Genomic DNA, 20,927 nt, shown 5'->3' with positions numbered 1-20,927 from the left:
GCGGCGCTATTAGGTCAGGCACGCCGTCAGGATATCGTTGCACATGGATTGGCAATACCGAGGCAGGCTGCCGCCGTTTGGAATAGGGCCAGGCCAAACGACGTCGCCTCGTTGCGCCAGAATTCGCCGGTTCCGGCGTTCGATCTACGGTCTCTCTGAGAAATAACTTCGCTTTGTCAACCGACGTCTCTCTACAATAGCGCCCCGATCAACAATTTGCTTTTCCGCGCGGACATCCTGGACAAGAATGTCGAACAATAAACGATACTGTAAACGAAACTGCTTCAACCATTAGCGCTCCGAAGGCTCCGCTACGGAGACATTTGTCATTTGTTCCGTAACTCCGAAGGCTCCGCTGCGGAGCCAAATGTTTTTAGCATACGTTATCGTCGGCTAATTACGATTCATCGTACCATTACGATTCAACCATTTCTTGACCTTTTCTATGGTTAGCAACACGGAGAAACATAAATATTACGACGAGAATTTAGAGCCGAGCGATACCGAAGACATATTTGATTTTGAAGAGTTGAAAGACTGTGGGAGACAATGTTGGTTATGATTCTGACGCTTCGAGTAGTAGCAGCGAAATTATACTAACAAAGAGACGAAGAATGAGAATTATTGAAAGCGAAAGCGAAGATTCGTTACAAGACTTAAACGAATGGCGTGATGTTACGGAAGAATTACATATTCCAGATAGAATACCTTTTAGCGTATTGCCACAGGTCGTTTGACCACAAGTTCTTACTAACATTGAACAGCCGATACAATATTTTAAATTATTTTTCACGGACGAATCGGTAAATGAAATTATAAAGGAAACCAACGATTACGCAGAAAATGTTCTAAACTTAAAAGAAATATCTGATAACTCTATTTGGCAAAGTGAATACTGTGACACTTGTCCAAGTAAACCCAGAATGCACATGAGAGATTGTTACCAAAGATATCGCACCATGGTGAATTACAGAATTTAAAATTTATCTTTTATTTACAATAGGAAAATGTATATTTATAAAATAAATAAAAACAAATTAATTATTAGTTTCATTTGTATCGTAACAGTTTTCCCTAATTCTTTTTCTAGAAAATGCAAGGGTTGCTTCAAAGCGCTGTAACTCTGCGAGAAAAAATCGCAGCCTCGTTTCCTTTTTTTTAAATTAAAGGGGAAGGATGAAACTTTATGCTGCTGCAAGCGATATCCCCGAAAAAAATTGTACCAAGTCCGTGCATTTCGTCAAACTTCGCAATTTTCAATGTGGCAAGCACTGCAATTTTCGATAAACATAGCCTCACATTTAAATAGTCACGATGGCGAGGGCGCGTCGAGCTTAAAATCGAAGAACAGTATCTTAAAGCAGAGGTTTCGAGCTTCAATTTAGAAAAAAGTGATCATCCTACGATGATTTTTCGCGGAGTTATCGTCGATAGAAGTTGGGCCAATTTCTATCCAAGATTTGACCATGGAATAATTGTTTCGAGCAGTGTATAAACAATAATAATAATAATAATTTTATTTATCGGCACGATAACTTAGAACTAGAAACAAATAGCTTTTATATGTTGTTATTGTTATAAATTGTATCACTGTATACGTTGGTGCATTAGTATATTAATATAAACTTTATTATATTAATATATTATTTTAACATAAGTGTGTAAAAAATCGAGAGAAAACAGATACATACATAATCTCATATAACCTTATGTACCTCTACTAAAATTATTCGATAATCATTTGGACAGATGCGAACGCGTCGAACGCTGATATCATTGTTTGTTACAGGAATGCGACGTCATAGTGATGTTCCCGAGTGGAGCGAGCGACGAGACTTTGATGTGGCTTCTAGGCCGACTTCGGGCTGGGACCCCGGGCCTAGTTGTTCACGTTCGACACCACGCCTCGTCGGATAGTTACGGATTTTACTTAACAGCCCCTTTTAGCGTGTAAGTATACCGTGCGCTGTTTCCGCCGCGCCCACGCCCCTACTGTCTCACGTGATTCTTCGATAAGAATGCCGGTAACCGAGACAACAGTCGCATAATAGACGGCAACAAGAATAGAAATGAGATGAGGATCGACCTCGACATTGATTTTACACTGGTTTCGCACCGATTTTGCACCGAGATCGAAAGAACGCCGTTTTCGAAGGTCATCCCTTATGAGGTTTTTATCGAATATAACATTTTTCGAAATTTTTATTACTGCTCTTTGTTCTCCTCGGAGTATTAGTTAACTTTTATTCCAAACATTTTTTCGCGTCAGATTAGCGCAAATGCCTCAAAAATCGATGCGACCATAAGGGTGAACACCCCCTACACCGCTAAGCTATTTTCCCCACGAAGAGAAATTACGTACCGACGATTTTTATATCAAATATAGAAATAAAAAGGATATATTTTCCAAGAAATCCATCGATATACGTTCATCGCTCAATAAATAAAATAAAATATCTTATAATCTAATTCTAAATAAATAAATATTCTAAAAAAATAATTCCAAATAAAAGATAATTAGCAAATTAAAGATAATTAGCAAATTAAAGATAATTATCTAAAAAGATAATTCTAAATAAATAAATATTCTACGATTTATAATCTATTCTTCCATTCTTCTTAAGCGTGAAATAAGTCAGAATTTTTGAAGAGGTTGCTCTGTCGGTGTAAAAACGTAACCCGACTCGAGCGCAGCTGGAAATTAGGCTTGTCGCGTGAAGTTGACGTGTTCGACAGATTGTTGAAAGCCGCCGAGGAGGTGCATTTGCCAAAGACACTGCGCCAGGAGTTCGGCGGAGGTCTGAAAGAGTTCGTGGGCTCCGAGGCGAGTTGCTTCGAGGGTAGCGACGACGAAGCTCAATTCTTCACTACTCAGGAAAGGCAGTCCCTGGTCCTGCACCTGCTGCACACGCTCAGAGCAGGATCGCAGGACCTCCACAGTCTGCCCGGTCTTAAGATGGTAGAAGGACAAGCAATTATTCCAAAGTGCATTTCTTCTGGGATCATTTCTCAGGTAACGTGGTTGCGACGGCGCACAGTGGTCTATTTCTGTTCAAAAAGCGCGAAAATGTCGGTTTTTTAAACTATCCCTATTAATGCATTATTTATTCACTGGTAGTCAATTGAACTCGAGTAAGAATTTATTGCAACAAGAATTCACTCTAATAAGAATTTATTCGAATAAGAGTTCACTCGCGCGAATAAGAGTTCACTCGAATAAGAATTTATTCAAATAGAGAGTTCACTCGCGCGCGAATAAGAATTTATTCAAATAGAGAGTTCACTCGAATAAGAATTTATTCAAATAGAGAGTTCACTCGAATAAGAATTTATTCGGATATGAATTTACTCGCGCGCGAATAAGAATTTATTTAAATAGAGAGTTCACTCGAATAAGAATTTATTCGGATAAGAATTTATTCAAATAGGGAGTTCACTCGAATAAGAATTTATTCAAATAAGGAATTCACTCGAATAAGAATTTATTGGAATAAATATTCGCTCCAATAAGTATTAATTTATTCGAATAAGGATTTACTCGAATAAGAATTTATTCAAATAGAGAATTCACTCGAATAAAAATTCATTCGAATAAAAATTCATTCGAATAAGAATTCATTCGAATAAAAATTCGCTCGGATAAGAATTTCTTAATACGCGCGTGAATAAAAAGAGAACAAAGTAGCTGCTGCACCTTGGAATTGATGCAATCGTTGATAATTAAAATACCGACGTTCTGTTCGACCGTAACAGGTCTTCCCTCTTCACGAATTGCCTGCGTTGGAGAAGCTGCAGCGGACATGGGTCCGCGCGTTTCTCAGTCCTCAGCCCTTGGACGACATTTGTAAATACTTCGGAGTAAAGATTACTATGTATTTCGCGTGGCTCGGACATTACACCACCGCTTTAATCGTTCCGGCTGCTGTGGGTGCCATATATTGGGTAAATAAAATTGTAAATAGAATATATATATATACAGGGTGTCCCAAAAATGTCTCGCAATCCGGAAATGGCGGGTTCCTCGGATTATTTGAAGCAACTTCTTCCTTTACAAAAATTTTCTCCGAAGCACCGATAACGAATTATTAACGAAAAACAGTGACCAATAAGATCGAGTACGGCTGACGCGAGGCGGTCCAGCCAACCAGCGCACGAAGCCCAGTTCCGCTCATTGGCTCGGTCGCCTCGCGCCAGCCGAGCTCGCCTCTCATTGGTCACTGTTTTTCGTTAATAACTCGTTAACGGTGCCTCGGAGGAAATTTTTGTAAAGGAAAAAGTTGCTTCAAATGACCTGAGGAACCCGCCACTTTCAGATTGCGAGACATTTTTGGGACACCCAGTATATTATTATAAAATATATAATACATAAAAAAAAGAAAAAGTTCCCAAGCGACACCCAATTTTTGCAACGAACGTGGACCAATTTTTGTTTCGTATAAAAAATCCGCAGTCCGCTAATAGACTAATCGAATCGGATCGACCGTCGGTCGTCGACCGAACTTCTGGAAACTTGTCGAACTCTGATACTGGAACTCTGTCGACGCAGGTCGGCATCATCGGTAGGAATCAAGCGGTGGAGGACGTAGCGTACGTTCTGTTCTCCGTCTTCAACGTGATCTGGGCCACCGTTTATCTGGAAACCTGGAAAAGAAGAGGCGCCGAACTGGCCTACAGGTGGGGCACCTTGGATCAAAGAGACGACCTACTTGTCGAGCCTAGGCCTTTATTCACGGTGAGCTTTTTCCAATCGATCATAGAGAGTCACGACGGGTTCCCTTCCGATTCGCTTTTCCCTGCCACTTAAGATTTCTCTCTGCTTGTTCTTCTTCTTCTTCTCCTTCTTCTTCTTCTTCTGGTTTTTCTTTCTTTTTTTCTCGGTACAGGGCACCTTGGAGATCTCGTCTGTGACGGGAAGACTGGAGCCGACTTATCCTAGATGGAAAAGGAACATGTTCCGGTACTTCGTCAGCGTTCCCGTCATCGCCGCGTGCCTCTTCTTCGTTTTCATCGTGATGATCCTGAGCTTCCAGATACAGGTAAACGAATCGCTACCGCTAATTATATTAATAATAATGTAATAATATAACAATATAACAATATAACAGCATAACAGTATAACAGTATAACAGTACAACTATATAACAGTATAACAATATAACAGTATAACAATATAACAATGCAACAATATAACAGTATAACAATATAACAGTATAACAGTATAACAATATAACATTAAAACGTTTCAAAAACTGTTTAATTAAATTACATTAAAATTTAATCGAATTAAATTTTAACCAAAATCAGATTCAACCAAATCTGTATAAAAATCCACTGAACTGCAAAATCGTATCGAATCGTTATCGAATCGCGGAACAGAATCGTCGAAGAGAAATGTTTGCACTGATTTCTGTATCTGGCAACGTGCCTGGTACATCGGGGCGCGCGAAGTTTTCAGGCTAAAGCCCTGCGGCGCGGCGCCGCGAAAAACCGGTAGGAAGTTCGGCAACGTGTCGGTAACGTAAAAACACGTTTTTGCGTTTTGTGTCCGCGGGTACCAGGCGACGCCGAACAAAAGTCTCGCGGAAAAAAGGTGTCGCGCATTCTGGCAAACAGAGTCTGGTTGAACACGGTCCAAAGATGGCCCCGCATCGATTTATCATTACCGTCCTCGAAACGATGCATCGAGCTTTTTTCGCTTTCGGCGAAACTTGCACCGATGCGGTTCCACGGTACGAGATATTAAAAGATTTTCCTATATTTATGTCAGGTTTTATGGCAAATCTTAAGATCAGTTTTTTAAAATAATTATTGCTTCCTCAGCATTCAGTCAATTAAGATTATGTAACTATTAAGATGTATAACTATTATTATATAACTGTTATATAACTATTAAAATATGTAACTATCATATAACTGTTAAAATATATAATTGTTATATAAATGTTAAATATGTATAACTGTTACATAACTGTTAACTATATAACTGTTATATAACTGTTAAAATATATAATTGTTATGTAACTGTTAAATATGTATAACTGTTACATAACTATTAAATATGTAACTATATTAGCTTATACAACTATTATTAACTATATTAGATTAGACGCAAAGATGCGTTCTTGTTATTATAACATATTTAAATCATATTTTATATTTTCGTCACGAGTTCTTAAACAAAGCATTTATGGACTTTTTAATACATTACATTTTAGTCTTATTTTTACTCGGAACTAAAACTCGAAACTTTTTACTCGAAAAATGCGAAACTAAATGAATTAATAACTATTAACTAATTAACTATTTAACTAATTAATTCGAAGCACTCGGTGTGTAAAAGTGCGCAACGAAAAATTTGGTTACCCCGATTAGCCTGTAAGAACGAATCACCTGGTCTATTTATTGCAGCCAATTAAAAGTTCGACTGTACGCGAACGTCGTGTTAAAGGAAGAAAGACGAGAAAAGAATAGGACAAATTGCGTCGATCGATAGAGCCGAACGAACAGCCGCGAGAACGAAGCGACGCGAGAGCATCCTGGACGGAGGAGCCGAGAGCTGCGCGTCCGTAGAGCGAGCCGACGCGGCTAATTAACATTGTCGGCATACTTTCAGGATTGGTGGGACGCTCGTCTGGAGGCGGGAGGATACGGGTTCTGGCTGAGCTACGTGCCAAAAGTTCTGCTCGCCGTGGTAATAGCGTTAATGGACGAGGCTTACTTTAAGGTCGCCGTTTGGCTGAACGACATGGGTACGTACGAGAATCCGTAGGAAAAAGAAAACGAACGAACGGAACGTAAACCGTAATCGCCGGTCTCTCCCATAGTCTTGATCACTCCCGCGACACCGATTCGACCCCCGCGCGAACCGCGAATAAGATCGACATACATTCTTTCTCCCTCGCATCGACTTCGTTCTACAATCACCGAGACACTATGCACGTATAGTTTTCCAAGAGCCTAGCATATATACGTACAGGTTGTACCAAAAGTCACTCGTAATCGGGAAACGAGGGATTCCCGAGGTCGTTCGAAGCAACTTTTTCCTCAGCGCAAAGGCAAACCGCGGCTTCGTTTACGAGTTATTATCGTTATTCCGAATTTCTGTGCTGCAGATTAAATACTAAAGGATGTCCCATAATTATGTTAACAGACTGATTCCTAAGGTCATTTGAAGTAACTTTCTCCTTTACGAAAATTTTCTCCGAGGCGTCGTTTACGAGTTATTAACGAAAACACAGTGACCAATGAGAGACGAGCTCAGCTGACGCTCCGCCTTCGCCTAGCGCTGCCGCTGCGCCAGACGGACGGCGCAACGCGGACGGCGCGACGCGACATTGGGCGCAGCGCCGGCCGCACTCGCTCTCCGATTGGTCACTGTTAAGAACCCCTCCTTTCGCGATTTCGAGTGACTTTTGAGACATCTTGTATAATTTATATATTTATATATATATATATATAATATTATATACAAATATACTTTTTCCGATTCTCTTTCACAGCTTAGCTTCTTCTAGACAGACCGAACTATACACGTACCCGATCAATCGATACAACCGATCGAACGGTTCCTGCCGATCATACACACCAATGTTCTTCTCTGCTCCACTTTACGAACCCTTTCAAGCTAGACTTCCTCTTCGACACCTCGCTTTATCGAGCATCTTCGTTCATAGAAATTATCGGGTCCGGTCGGAAGTCCGTACGGTTCTTATCACGGTTTGAATTTCCCGCGCGATAACTGCTCCGTGCGAGCAATCAATTTTTTCTTTGAACGAGCATCGTTCGACACGTTTTGCTGTACAATTAAATTTGTGATAAAGTGATGCTTTTTTCGGAAACTACGGGGCGCGGAAAGTTAACGAGAAACATGTTTTTTTGTACGATTAAATTCGCGATAAAGTGATCAATTTTTTCGAAATATATAATATACAGGCTGTCCCAAAAATATCTCGCAATCCGAAAGTGGCGGGTCCCTCGGGTTATTCGAAGCAACTTTTTCTTTTACAAAAATTTCCTCCGAGACACTGTTAACGAGTTATTAACGAAAAATAGTGACCAATGAGAGGCGAGCTCGGCTGGCGCGAGGCGACCGAGCCAATGAGCGGAACTGAGCTTCGCGCGCTGGTTGGCCGGGCCGCCTCGTGTCAGCCGTACTCGATTCTTATTGGTCACTGTTTTTCGTTAATAACTCGTTAACGGTGCCTCGGAGAACATTTTTATAAAGGCAGAAGTTGCTTCAAATGATCCGAGGATCGCGCCATTTCCGGATTGCGACACATTTTTGGGACACCCTGTATTACAGGAGTATAAATTATAATATATTTCCGATCCGATTTGTCCAACGGTCTTCAAAGAGAAATCGTCGCTTTATTAGACGCGCGAAACGGATAATTACGCGGCAATTACGCAATTATTACGCGGGAAGCTTCGATGGAAATTAAAACCGCGCGCAAACTCGACCGACCCGTTATTCCCCGTGAGAACGTTCAACGACTACCATAGTCACGTTGCGCCGAAAGCGGCGAACTTCGCATCGCGAAGCGAACGATACGGCGAGGTATGAAGGAATCGCGTTAAGGAATTGTTTGACTGTATCTCGTTCTGTTGATTTTGTATTTAGACGCACTAGGATGCACGGAAACTTTGCGATGTGGAGTACGCTGTTTTATGAATCCCATTGCGGAGTTTAAGCAAGCATCCAGGTAGTTAATTCGTAACAGTTAACTTGCTACGTACGTACTTATATTATCCGGTCTTGAAAGGGTTTGCACATTCCGGACGGCATGATCCAATTAGCTCGTCGTGCCAGGCTCGGTGTGATCAACGGTCTTGAATCTTGTGCTGTAAGCGTCGAAATAATTGCCGACTGTAACGTGACGCGAAACGAATAGACGTCCCCGACGGTCAGTGGACGGTAAATGTTCCCGATAGATGCGTTGCCGTTCCGAATGTGTTCCAAACGGGCTGGGGAAAAGTTGAAAATGATTCCGTATGAAACAGTAAAAAAAATATTTGCATCAGTAGATACTATTTGGAAGTACTGTTTCATTTAATGGAAATATTGTTTCGTTGAATGTTCAAATTATTGGAAAATATTGTTTCGTTGAATGTTCAAATTATTGAAAAATATTGCTCCGTTGAATGTTCAAATTATTGGAAAATATTGCTCCGTTAAATGTTCAAATTATTGGAAAATATTATTTCATTAAATGTACTACACTGTGAACTGTTGATAATTCGGTGAAATATTATTTTCTTCTATATTTTAATGTAATATTATTTTCATTGTATTTCAATGAAACGTTAATCGCTTATATTTCAACGAAATATTACTTTCTTCTATTTCAACGAAATACGTCTTTCCTAATAGTATTTCTACGATCCACCATTAAAATACACATTTGAAGTATTATTTAAGCAAAAAAAAGTTTATTCGCCAAATTCTTTATCGCATGAGAAGTCCATCTGTCATTTTGAGAATCGATTTTTCCCCAAGCCTGCCTCCAAGTAAATAATACACCAACGAAACGAGAGTCATTCTAGAAACCATTTTATGTGTCTATTCTTATATCGAACTACTCTTTCTACTGTTTCTTCTTCTCTTCTATTCTCTCCCTTCTCTTCACAACGGTTTCAGTTTCTCTTACATTGTCCTTCTTTTCTTTTTTTTTTTAAATCTCCGTTGCCGTTATTACATACCGGAGAGTGGTCATGTTACAGTAGATAGTATTTGTGATTTTTGTGTGTTGGACGCAGAAAACTATCGGCTAGACACCGAGTACGAGAATCATCTGATCTACAAAGTGGCACTGGTAATAAGATGAACACTCCATTTACCACGAATATAGTTTGTCTGTATGTTCGTCGTGCGTGGCCGGCCGTGTGGCGCGAGTGTCCGCTGTGTCGTTATGTTTTGAGAAATTTGAGAATCTCTCGTGTCCTTCTCTAATCGACATTTGTTCCGCGTCCTTTCTCTCTCTCTCGTCGACTCGTGTCCTGTTCCGACGAAACGTTCGGTTCTTCTCTTTTTTTTTGTCGAGGTCTATTTACACCGCATGCGTTTGTCGAACGTTTCTAACGTTGTGAATTATTCGCGTAATTCTTTATTCGAATAACCGTTATTGGTATGATTATTTATTCGAATAATTATTGCTCTTATAATTATTTATTCGAATAACTATTATTAGTATAATTCTTTATTCGAATAACCATTATTCGTATAATTATTTATTCGAATAATTATTATTCGTATAATTCTTTATTCGAGTAATTATTGCTCGTTTAATTATTTAGTCGAATAACGATCATTCATATAATTATTTAGTCGAATAACGATCATTCATATAATTATTTATTCGAATAAATTATTCGTATAATTATTTATTCGAATAAGTTACTTGCATAATTACTTATTCGAATAAGTCATTCGACTAGAGACCGTAAAATTATTCGAAAATAATAATGCGAACAAGCGTGGACTGTTTCGGTTTTTCCGTAATTATATCGGAATATATTTACAGTTCAATTACAAAATAAATCGACGACCAATGAAAAAGACACTTTACATTCTACCGTTTCGAGTCGAATAAAATCATTTTGTAAAATCGTATAAAATCGTATTTAAATAAATTCTGATTCGAATGAGATCTTTCTCGGCTAAATTTCGATCCGGGCACATTTTTATTCGGCCGAATATTTATTCGATAGAGCGTCAAGGTTAAAATGTTGTTCGTCGTTCTTCACCACTTATCGGCGATCGGTATAGAAACACGTTGCAGAATTCTGGTATTTAGAGGTGGACCTACCATCGGCGTTACTTGAAATTAGAGCCTCCGTAACCGCGCGTCACATGTCGTTTCGACGATCGTCAAAGTGAAACGAAAGCGAACCGCTCGCTCTGGCTGTCTCTGTCGCCGCATGGAAAAATCTCAACTTTGTTTTTTTTTCTCCGTCCCGTCCCGTCACGGCGGGGAGGGGATCGTAGACCTTTTTTTCTGCTTGCGCCTCTCCTGTCGATCTCGATGTGTCGTAGAACGTTCGTTACATATATTTATTACATATTTATTGGGTCGGGGAATAAGTTTGTAGCGTTTTTATCAAGCAATTCGAAGGCGATTTTCTTTATTGTTTTCGTTAAGCTCGCGAGGCACCCAGGCTCCCAATTTTTCACCAAATCCCATTGTACGAAGATGATTGAGAATCGTTTTATGATCGCAGTTCATTTTTTCGGCCAATCCACGACTTGTTCGGTGACCGTCCTCCTTCAAAGGTGTTTCGAGACGCACCTTGTCGAATTCAGAAGGGCTTCCGCCGCGGGGCGTTTCGTCGACGTCAAAATCGCCATCTTCGGACTTCGCAAACCATTTGCGTGCTGTAGACTCGCCTACGACACCTTCTCCGTATACGTTGCAAATGTCCCGGGCTGCTTCGGCAGCTTTTTGGCCTCGATGAAACGCGAAGAAGAGAAAGTATCGAAAATGTTGCTTTTTTATTTCCTGGATATTCCATTTCTAAGCCTCGAAAGTAAAAAAAAATTAAATTACTCAAAAAGACGATTAGCACAGTTTTGTAGAGCAGAAAGAGCTCTGTCGAATGAATATTATACATTTTGTCAAACAGCAACAAAATCTCGTTGTGAAATAAAAGAAAATATAAAAACGCTACGAACTTATTCCCCAACCTAATATTTTTACCCGTGTTTATTGTTCCCGCTTTGCACATTTGCCGAGCAGCGCCGCGGCCTCCCGCGGCGGCCGTTACTAGCGTGTATGTGTGTTGAACCGACCGCGACGAATAGAGGTTATACAGAAGAGAACTATGTATTTCAGTTTCAGTTTGTAAACTCCTTCCTATCGCTATTTTACATCGCCTTCTACCTACAAGATCAAGAGAGACTAAAGGAGGTAAGGGTCCCCTTTAATTTCCCCTTTCTTCTCCCGTTCTATCATCGTACTTGAAACCGTTCTTCTCCCGGGGTCGATGCAGTAGCAACGATTCTTCGCGTTGCAAACCGAAAGTAGGGGATTCCTGAGGTGATTTGAAGCAACTTTTTCCTTAGCGAAAATGCAATCCGCGGCTTCGTTTACGAGTTATTAACGAAAAATAGTGGCCAATCAGAGGCGAGATCATTTGGCGCGGAACTGGGCTCCTTATGCTCGTTGGTTGGGCCGCCGCGCGCCAGCCGAGCTCCCCTCTTATTGGTCAGTGTTTTTCGTTATTAACTCGTAAACGAAGCCTCGCAGAAAATTTTCGCAAAGGAGAAAGTTGCTTTAAATGACCTCGGGAACCTTCCATTTCCCGATTGCGAGACATTTTCGGGAAACCCTGTATACGGCGCCCGTGCCCACAGGTTGTCGAGTGAATGCCGCATATATGCGGCGCTCGGCGCGAAAGGGTTAAGGGTTAATCGGAAATTGTTACCGGCATTTCGGAACGCTTGATACATATTTCGGAATTGTCCGTGGTATCGCGTCGAATTAATTCGAAATCGCATCGACCCCCGGCGAACGACCAGTAGACACTCGTTTGTCGGTATTAGATTTTATCTCGCTAACCAATAGATCGATTGTATGTCAATTTTTGTACATTTGAGAACTATACTCGTATGTCTGTCTCTATTTCTTTTCGTAGCTAGTTCTAGTAGTGTTCTACGATATGAAAAACCGACGTATATACAGTTCTCCCCACATTCATAAACAACTGCCGCGGTGATATAGCGACCAGCGTAATCAAGATGAATACGAAAGAAAAAAAAGCAAAGAAAAAAAGAAAGAAAGAAATACACGAAGTTTTTGCCGTACAACTACACCTAAATAAACTGTTCACCTACGCGCGATCTAGGTTAGGCGATACAGGAATCGAACTAGCACGTACGTTCGCGATGCTTCCGACGAATTAATCGTTCGAGTGCCACGAATTGCAACGAATCGCCTGTTAATAACAAAAAAAGAAAGAAACGTTTCAGGAAATATCAGGCTGTTTTATTAGAAAGATGTAGGACCGTTGATGGCACTCGATCGATTAATTAGTAATTAACCAATTAACTGTGGCGATCTCTTTGCAAAGCTCCCACCAGTGCGTGTCGCGATAATCAAACGATCAAGCGATGAATCCAACTCAAATTATTTATAATTTTCATTTGTTTGTTTCATTTCGCCTTGACCTCTAAACATTTTGAACATATTAAAATTTACGAATATAATTCAATTTTCGCTAGAATTACAATTTAAATATCAAATTGTAACAAAAATTTTACGAATGACGGATATAATCGTCACGACACCAAATTCTGCCACATCTCCCATGACGAATATAGTCGTCAAATACACTTAACTGGTTAAGGAAATCGCGAGAAACAGCTGAAAAGGGGACGAGCGGAAGTGTGTGTCCGAGGCGTTTCGAGGCCGCATTTATCGTTGACACGGTTGCCTATCGTTTCAGCAACTGGCAGCTCTGTTGATAGCCCGCCAGGTGATCGGTAACCTGAAGGAATCGGCGGTCCCGTATCTGATCGAGCAGCTGCGACTGGCCCGTCTGAGCTTCGAGCTTTTCGGCGCGCTGAGCCCGAGTGAGGCGAGGCCGCCGCCCGGCGAGGAGAACGACGAGAACGGGAAAGAGCCGGACGACAAGAGCGAACGGTCCGACAGCGGGAAGAGCACGCAACCGAGAAACGTCAGCCAGGCTGAGCTGGAAAGTTCCCTCTACAGAGTAGGGCATCCCACTAATTCTCTACTTAGTGACGTTACGTTCAAGGTTTGGTCTAGATTTAGCTAATTTCTTTGATTTCTGACGCACGTTGCGATCCACGCGCGCAGAACGTTGCAGTGTTCGCGAGTTTTTCGGTGAAACGATGCTCTCCTACCATTTCTCGTGCCACTGTGCTGTCCGGTTGACAGGAGGACGAACGGACACCGTGTCGCTATCCGCTGTCGACTGCAACGTCCGTGTTCGTAAACGTGGAAACATACTAATGTCACGCCACGTGAAATCGCGTATTTTGGTTGCTTCGAATCCGTTAGAAACGCACCGATGTCACGCGGTAGTGTCGGACAACTGGACCGTGACGTCACCGCTCGGGTTGCGCGACGCGGGTAAGGAGCGGTAAGTGGGGGAAGGCCGACCACCAGCGCCGACCGCTAGCGCCGACCAATGACACTAGTACGTTTCTACTGTAATAGTTGCAAGTCGGAACACCCGGTCTCATAATATCGCATCAGTCTGTGACAAACTTTCGACGCCTCCGGCCCACCGTCGGCGAACAAACCCAAGCTATCGTTTACATTGACTTTCGGTAATTATTGTTTGTCTCGAACAAATGAGACTCGCACCACAGTCGTGCAAGAGACAACTGTAATTCGAACGACCGCTCATCTTCCGTCAACCCGACAGAGATTTCTGAGCCCCGTAAACGTTGATAAAATGAGCACAAATTCGACAGTCGAACTCTAACCCTCGCAAGGCGGTCGATCTTGACTCGGAGTATTTAATTTGCTTAATTGCTTCGGCAATTGAATCGAATAAATTGCCGTCGGAAAGAATGGAACGAATCTGCGAGAAATATCTTCGAAAATATATTTTGAAAAATTGCTGAATATAATTGAGGATTGTTCTGAACATGCCGCCCGAGGGTTAATATCCGTCGAATGTCTCCCCGAGATTGCAAACGCTGTGATGTTCGAACATCGTCACTCTGTTAATCGTCACCCGTTAACCATACGTCTCTAACGATCCCTGGCTTGCCGAGTTTCGTATTTTTTTCGTTATCGTTCCGTTCGGTTTGAAAACCTTGCAAAGACTCCCCCTTGCGAGCAACCCGTTTCCCAATGTTATTACGCACGCGCGCGCGCGCGCGTCGAGAGGAACGACGGGCGACGCAGAGCTAAACAAACACCCAGGAATGTTCTCCCGTGCTGTCTGATCGGTTCTTTTTGCAGAGTTTTAATCATTTCTTTTCCCGTTTTCTCCACCGATTCCGTCGACGACCCGCAGGTATTCACCAAGAAGGTAATATCACCGCTCATTTCACTAATTAACCCTTTCAATTTACCGTGTCGTTGATCGAACGAAGCACGTCTTGTCGACGACGTTAATGATCAGCACACGGTGGATCCCCGATACCGAAGCCTATTAGGTTGGGTAATAAGTTCATAGCGTTTTTATACTTTCTTTTATTTTACAACGATTTTGTTGCTGTTTGACAGTGTATAATATTCATTCGACAGAGCTCTTTCTGCTCTACAAAACTGTGCTAATCGTCTTTTTGAGTAATTTAATTTTTTTTTACTTTCGAGGCTTAGAAATGGAATATCCAGGAAATAAAAAAGCAACATTTTCGATACTTTCTCTTCTTCGCGTTTCATCGAGGCCAAAAAGCTGCCGAAGCAACGTATACGTATACGGAGAAGGTGTCGTAGGCGAGTCTACAGCACGCAAATGGTTTGCGAAGTCCGAAGATGGCGATTTTGACGTCGACGAAACGCCCCGCAGCGGAAGAACTTCTGAATTCGACGAAGAGCATCTCGAAGCACTTTTGAAGGAGGACGGTCACCGAACAAGTCGTGAATTGGCCGAAAAAATGAACTGCGATCATAAAACGATTCTCAATCATCTTCGTTCAATGGGATTTGCCGAAAAATTGGAAGCCTGGGTGCCTCGCGAACTTAACGAAAACAACAAAGAAAATCGCCTTCAAATTGCTTGATAAAAACGCTACGAACTTATTTCCCAACCCAATAGTACCCAGGGTAGAGGTACCTATTACTGTGGTGCACAGTAAATTCTCTCTAGAAGGCCCGGAGCTCGGTATTGAAAACGGTAATCGCCGGACGCCCGGACACGATTCTTCTCGCGACTCGTTTTTATAATCGCCGATCGTCAACAACAATGTAAATCGAGCCGTGTATCTCCTCTTCCTAAAATTTCCATTTTTGTGTACAGGCTGAGGGACAATTGCAGAGAATTTACTGTACCTTGCTTGCACTTTTTCCATCGGTTCCCTTGATTTCTTATGGAAAAACGATTCTTCGAAAATTGAGCGAACTCCGGGGATGCAATCTGAGATAAGAAAAATATCTGAATTCATTCATTCCGCATTTCTGCAACCTTCTTTTTCTTCTTTAAGTCTTCTTCCTTTTTTCTTTTTTAGAGTCTGTATTTTCTTCACGCTCTTCGTTGCGTTCTTATCTTAGGTATTACATCAGGCTGGATGAAGCCTGCCTCATAGGTTATGTTCAGTAGATGGCACTACCGCAGCATTACATCCTCACTGAATTTTATGGCGCAGTAATAATCTCATTCGCCTAATTTCACACTCACATCATTGTTTCGTTAACAATGCCAGTAAAGTTGCTTTTCACATTTTTTTTCTATAATTAAGCAAGCATGTAAACAATAGAAAAAACCTTTTTCCTGATCAGTTTAGAGCAGTATACAGGATGTACAATTATTCAAACGCAATTATTCACAGTTCTTCGGTAGCCAGAATAGGAACAAAATTGTTGTTTCAAACATTAATGTACGACAAATATGAGAATGATTGAACAATAGATCTGTTTCCTCGGCTAGAATGTATTCTTATTGAATTGTAGAAATTTTTTAAGGGAAGAGATTAATTGCTACGCATTTTAATCTTAATAGAAAAAAAACTCCGCAGTAATAGGTGCACCTTTACCCTACTTGTTCTTGAGCTTGTTTCTCGAGAAGTCTCCCCTTTTGAAGTATGGTCTGCGGTAGTGAATCCTCCGGGTTGCACGAGTTCTCGATGCACTTCTGGTTGATCAGGCAAATTAGTTGTCGCATAAAACTCGTGGTAACTTGATCCTGCTCTTCTAGCTCGCGCTTCAAGCTCCTGTACCAAAACAAACGATGCTAACTTGACGCTAGAACTATCAAAACAAGCCAAATCGACTGGTCTACGATATTCGTCTCCCACAAATAGGTTATTGACAAAATTTGGCCATCCTTTATCTATATTATTATTAATGGCTCGCTGAAATTATTAAACAAAGGATGAAATTTCGTAAATCCAATTTTTAAATTACTGTAAACTAATGTAGGTATACATTGGATCAGATTTAGGACTCGGTGGTTCTAGAGTTGAAACGCTTATTGTTGAAAACAAGTGCTGAACGAAACAATTATTTAAATAAATAATTATTTAACCATGCTTCGAGTATTGATCTGCTAGTCGAGACAAATTCAGTGAAAAATGGGGTAATGTAGTTGCGCAACAAACTTGCTATTGATATCGCTATGCTTTTGCGATGAACCAGATTGAACAGAGAAGAAGAATTCAAAAGAAGAAGCAAAAAAATCTTCTCAGTTCTTTGAACCACGAAGGCCTCTTCTATATAGGGTGTCCCAAAAATGTCTCGCAATCCGAAAGTGAGAGGTTCCTTGGGTCATTTGAAAGAACTTTTTCCTTAGCGAAAATGCAATCCGATGCATCGTTTACGAGTTATTAACGAAAAACGGTGACCAATCAGAGGCGAGATCATTTGGCGCGAGACGGCCGAGCCAATGAGCGGAACTGGACTCCGCACGCTCGTTGGCTGGGTCGCCGCACGTCAGCCGAGCTCGCCTCTTATTGGTCAGAGTTTTTCGTTAATAACTCATAAACGAAGCCTCGGAGGAAATTTTCGCAAAGGAAAAAGTTGCTTCAAATGACCTCGGGAACCGTCCATTTCCGGATTGCGAGACATTTTCGGGACACTCTGTAGATATACAGCTTCAATGATTTGCGTATCCCGATCGAACCTGATCAAATCCGTAGGATTCATTACCGCAGGATCGTCGTTCACGTTCACAATTCACATTCGTTTCCCCTACAGTAAATACCTATGACTGAAAGGGTTGGACACAAGATTCACAGCTTTTCACGCTGACTCCATGTTCAACGCTGGCTTCTTTTGTTTAGTTCGAACGAGCATAGTGACCCTTGCACCACCTACGCTAGATACACTGACTATACACACGTGATAGAGGATGTTTCGCTGAGCTAACCTCGATATTCCCATTGTCCCGATCTCGTTGCCGTTTTATCGTCGGATCATCGCGATTTTTAATCCTGAAACCGCACGCGTGGAGCGTTCGCGATACAGCCCAGCCATTTGTTCAATAATCGACGATGTTACTTTATCTTTTTTTTTTACCGAAATGTTAATTAACGCTATGCCGCCCGCAGATCTTAGATATGATTCTTTCGTTTGACGCCGGCATAATAGCTTGGTAATATAAATTCCTAAATTAAGATAAGTCAACCAAGAATTTTCGTACTTAATTCTTAGTTAAATAAGCACAATGCTATAGTTAGTTTGCTGCCTTTTAACACCCAAGAAATATAGTTCAAATGTTATTTCAGTTTTTTAAAATGGCACCAAAGTGGTGCCACCGGCATACAACAGATAGTTTTTGCATGGCACCCAGCGTGGTGCCACCGGACGGCATAGTGTTAATTAATTAAGTTTCAATTAAGAGTCACAGCATCGCAATTTTTTTACGCGGTATTGTTTTTACAGGTCCCTCGATTACTACTCGATTTGAGTGGGCCGTCGAGGGCCCCACGCGCCGCTTTATGTAACTTTAATTGATGCGCTCAGACCAAGGTTAAGTACGTTTGTACGACGTAGTGCGACACGCGTCCGTCTCTCGTTCTCGACGACGATAAAACGGCTGCGAGCTCGGCAACTGTGTTCGACTCGATGAATAACAACAACAACTAACCGTGCTGTTTCGTTTCAAGGATCGATTTCGAACGATGCCCCGGACTCGTGATCGTTCACACGCGATCGTTTCCGTTTTATCTTTTGCAGTACGATGGAGCGTTCTCGGAGCATTTGGAGATGCTGTCGCAACTCGGCTACGTATGCCTGTTCTCCTCGGCGTTCCCGCTGGCAGCCATGGCGGCCCTGCTCGGAAATCTGCTCGAGCTTCGCGGGGACGCTTTCAAGCTCTGCTTCGTTCTGCAGCGGCCGTTCGGTCGGAGGGTCTCCAACATCGGGACTTGGCAGGTGAGCGACTCGAGAACGCATGCGCGACAGCCATGATTTTGTATCTCGCGTAGAAGCGTCTAATTAATATTGCGAATACAATAAATTCTCCGCAATTGTCCTGCAACTTGGAAACAAAAATGGACAATTTGAGTCACACGATTATTCGAGCTTTGCGCCTCGTTTTTACAGCGTTTTCCTTAGCGAGAATGCTTACGAGTTATTAACGAAAAACACTAACCAATGAGAGGTGAGCTCGCCTAGCGCTAGGCGGGCGGCCGAGCGGTCGAAGCAGTGACCACTCGGAGAGCAAGCGCGGCCGGCGCTCTGCCCAATGCCGCGTCGCGCCGTTCGTTTGACGCAGCGGCAGTGGTCGCGGGGGCGGAGCGTCAGCCGTGCCCGCTTCTCATTGGCCACTGTTTTTCTTGAATAACTCGTAAACGAAGCCGCGGATCGCATTTTTGCTATGGAGAAAGTTGCTTCGAATGACCTCAGGAATCCCGTCGTTTCCTTGAAATACCATAATTCTGGGGAAACGTGTATGCTTGTTATCAAAACCTTACTGTCGGTTTTGCAAATATTAAATGTCTTTCAAGAAGCAAATTTTGAAACAATTCGCTGATTTCCCCTCTGGCAGACGCGCGTAAAGCTCGATGCGTGACCCGCGTGAAAAAATGTGTTAATAATCGATCCATCTTGAATCGTTGAATTGTTCAGAACGCGATGGAGGCGATGGGACTGGTCGCGATACTGGTGAATTGCGCGTTGATCGGACTGAGCGGGCAAGTGCAGCGAATGTTCCCAGAGATGTCGGCCACCCAGACGATCCTGCTGATCGTCGCCCTGGAACATATCATGCTGGCGATACGGTTCATCATAATCTGCGCGATACCCGACATACCGCACTGGGTGGCCACCGAAATGGCCAAGGTAGAATTCTTGAGAAGGGAGGCGGTCAGACGACTGTCCTCTACACCGTCGCCGGAACAACAGCCCGCAACAGTAATAGGTAAGCAGATTACAACACGATACGTTGCCCGCGTTCTAATTAATTGCGATGTTTCTCTATTCTCTGACACCGTCCCCCTTATCGATTTGCCCGCCCGAGAACAGGAGAGAACAATCTCGATGAACCACAAAAACTATATCCAGTACCTACCCGATCGATATTGAACTGAGCACACACTTCACCTCCCTCTAGACGTTAACACCGATCTATCACATATTTGGAAGCATAGCGTAAATATTGCACATCCCAAATCTGACCTGTCAACTCTCAGAATCTCTTGTAATCGTTCGACGAAAACTACCACGAAATATATAGGGTATACTCAAAAATGTCTCGCAATCCGGAAGTGAGAGGTTCCCGAGGTCATTTGAAGCAGCTTTTTCCTTTATAAAAATTTTCGCCGAGGCATCGTTAACGAGTTATTAACGAAAAAGCAGTGACCAATGAGAGAGCGAGTGCAGCCGACGCCCCGCCCTCGCGACCTCGGGCGGCCGGCGCGACGCGGTATTGGCCGGAAGGGCGGATCGCCGGTCGCACTCGCTCACCGATTGGTTACTTTTTTTCGTTAATAACTCGTAAACGACGCCTCGGAGGAAATTTTTCTAAAGGAAAAAGTTGCTTCAAGTGACCTCAGGAATCTCCTATTTCTGGATTGCGAGACATTTTTAGGATAACGTGAATAAATAGCCACGCGCGACCGACACGTGATCAGGCCAGGGCCGAATCACAATTTTGGGGCCCTTCTGTACGAGGTGACTTTGCATGCAAGGGCCCTCGACGAGGATCCCCTAAAATTCGTCCCTGAGCATTGTCGTCTGACAGACGCTCGGCTGCAACTGCAACACCTATCACGTGATCGTTCTGTTTATATTTCGTGTCAGTCCTCGTTGAAGGTGGTACAGTTCCTGCGACACCGTCTTCTTATTACATCT

At 42.3% G+C, this 20,927-nt stretch overlaps 2 protein-coding genes across 14 annotated transcripts in view; one reads left to right on the top strand and one right to left on the bottom strand.

Annotated features, from left to right (window-relative positions):
* The window catches only part of LOC117221546 (uncharacterized), a 182,147-nt gene that overhangs the window by 149,290 nt on the left and 11,930 nt on the right, over nucleotides 1–20,927 (bottom strand). For 3 of the 8 annotated variants that reach the window (XM_076518703.1, XM_076518710.1, XM_076518689.1), the window contains exon 1: nucleotides 13,862–15,366. The exons of 2 other annotated variants lie outside the window; for them this stretch is intronic. In XM_076518703.1, coding sequence (XP_076374818.1) covers nucleotides 13,862–13,965 — 104 coding nt within the window. In that variant the 5' untranslated portion in view covers nucleotides 13,966–15,366. Of the gene's footprint in view, nucleotides 1–1,492; nucleotides 3,049–3,694; nucleotides 5,055–8,740; nucleotides 8,965–9,837; nucleotides 11,517–13,333; nucleotides 13,474–13,861; nucleotides 15,367–15,562; nucleotides 16,847–20,927 lie in introns of those variants that run through there. 3 more of the 8 variants (XR_013032682.1, XR_013032683.1, XM_076518699.1) reach the window with 3 other exon arrangements.
* Nucleotides 1–20,927, top strand: part of wwk (anoctamin 8 white walker) — a 60,326-nt gene that overhangs the window by 28,213 nt on the left and 11,186 nt on the right. For 4 of the 6 annotated variants that reach the window (XM_076518612.1, XM_033472568.2, XM_076518607.1 and 1 more), the window contains exons 3-14: nucleotides 1,790–1,950; nucleotides 2,737–3,013; nucleotides 3,754–3,942; nucleotides 4,547–4,732; nucleotides 4,884–5,036; nucleotides 6,614–6,749; nucleotides 9,757–9,812; nucleotides 11,829–11,903; nucleotides 13,441–13,752; nucleotides 14,989–15,003; nucleotides 18,810–19,007; nucleotides 19,704–19,995. In XM_076518612.1, coding sequence (XP_076374727.1) covers nucleotides 1,790–1,950; nucleotides 2,737–3,013; nucleotides 3,754–3,942; nucleotides 4,547–4,732; nucleotides 4,884–5,036; nucleotides 6,614–6,749; nucleotides 9,757–9,812; nucleotides 11,829–11,903; nucleotides 13,441–13,752; nucleotides 14,989–15,003; nucleotides 18,810–19,007; nucleotides 19,704–19,995 — 2,050 coding nt within the window. The remainder of the gene's footprint in view (nucleotides 1–1,789; nucleotides 1,951–2,736; nucleotides 3,014–3,753; nucleotides 3,943–4,546; nucleotides 4,733–4,883; nucleotides 5,037–6,613; nucleotides 6,750–9,756; nucleotides 9,813–11,828; nucleotides 11,904–13,440; nucleotides 13,753–14,988; nucleotides 15,004–18,809; nucleotides 19,008–19,703; nucleotides 19,996–20,927) is intronic. The other 2 variants (XM_076518613.1, XM_076518603.1) reach the window with 2 other exon arrangements.

Source organism: Megalopta genalis, chromosome 1 (genome assembly GCF_051020955.1).
Source record: "Megalopta genalis isolate 19385.01 chromosome 1, iyMegGena1_principal, whole genome shotgun sequence".
Lineage (NCBI taxonomy): Eukaryota > Metazoa > Arthropoda > Insecta > Hymenoptera > Halictidae > Megalopta > Megalopta genalis.
This window is presented reverse-complemented; position numbering and strand designations above follow the sequence as displayed.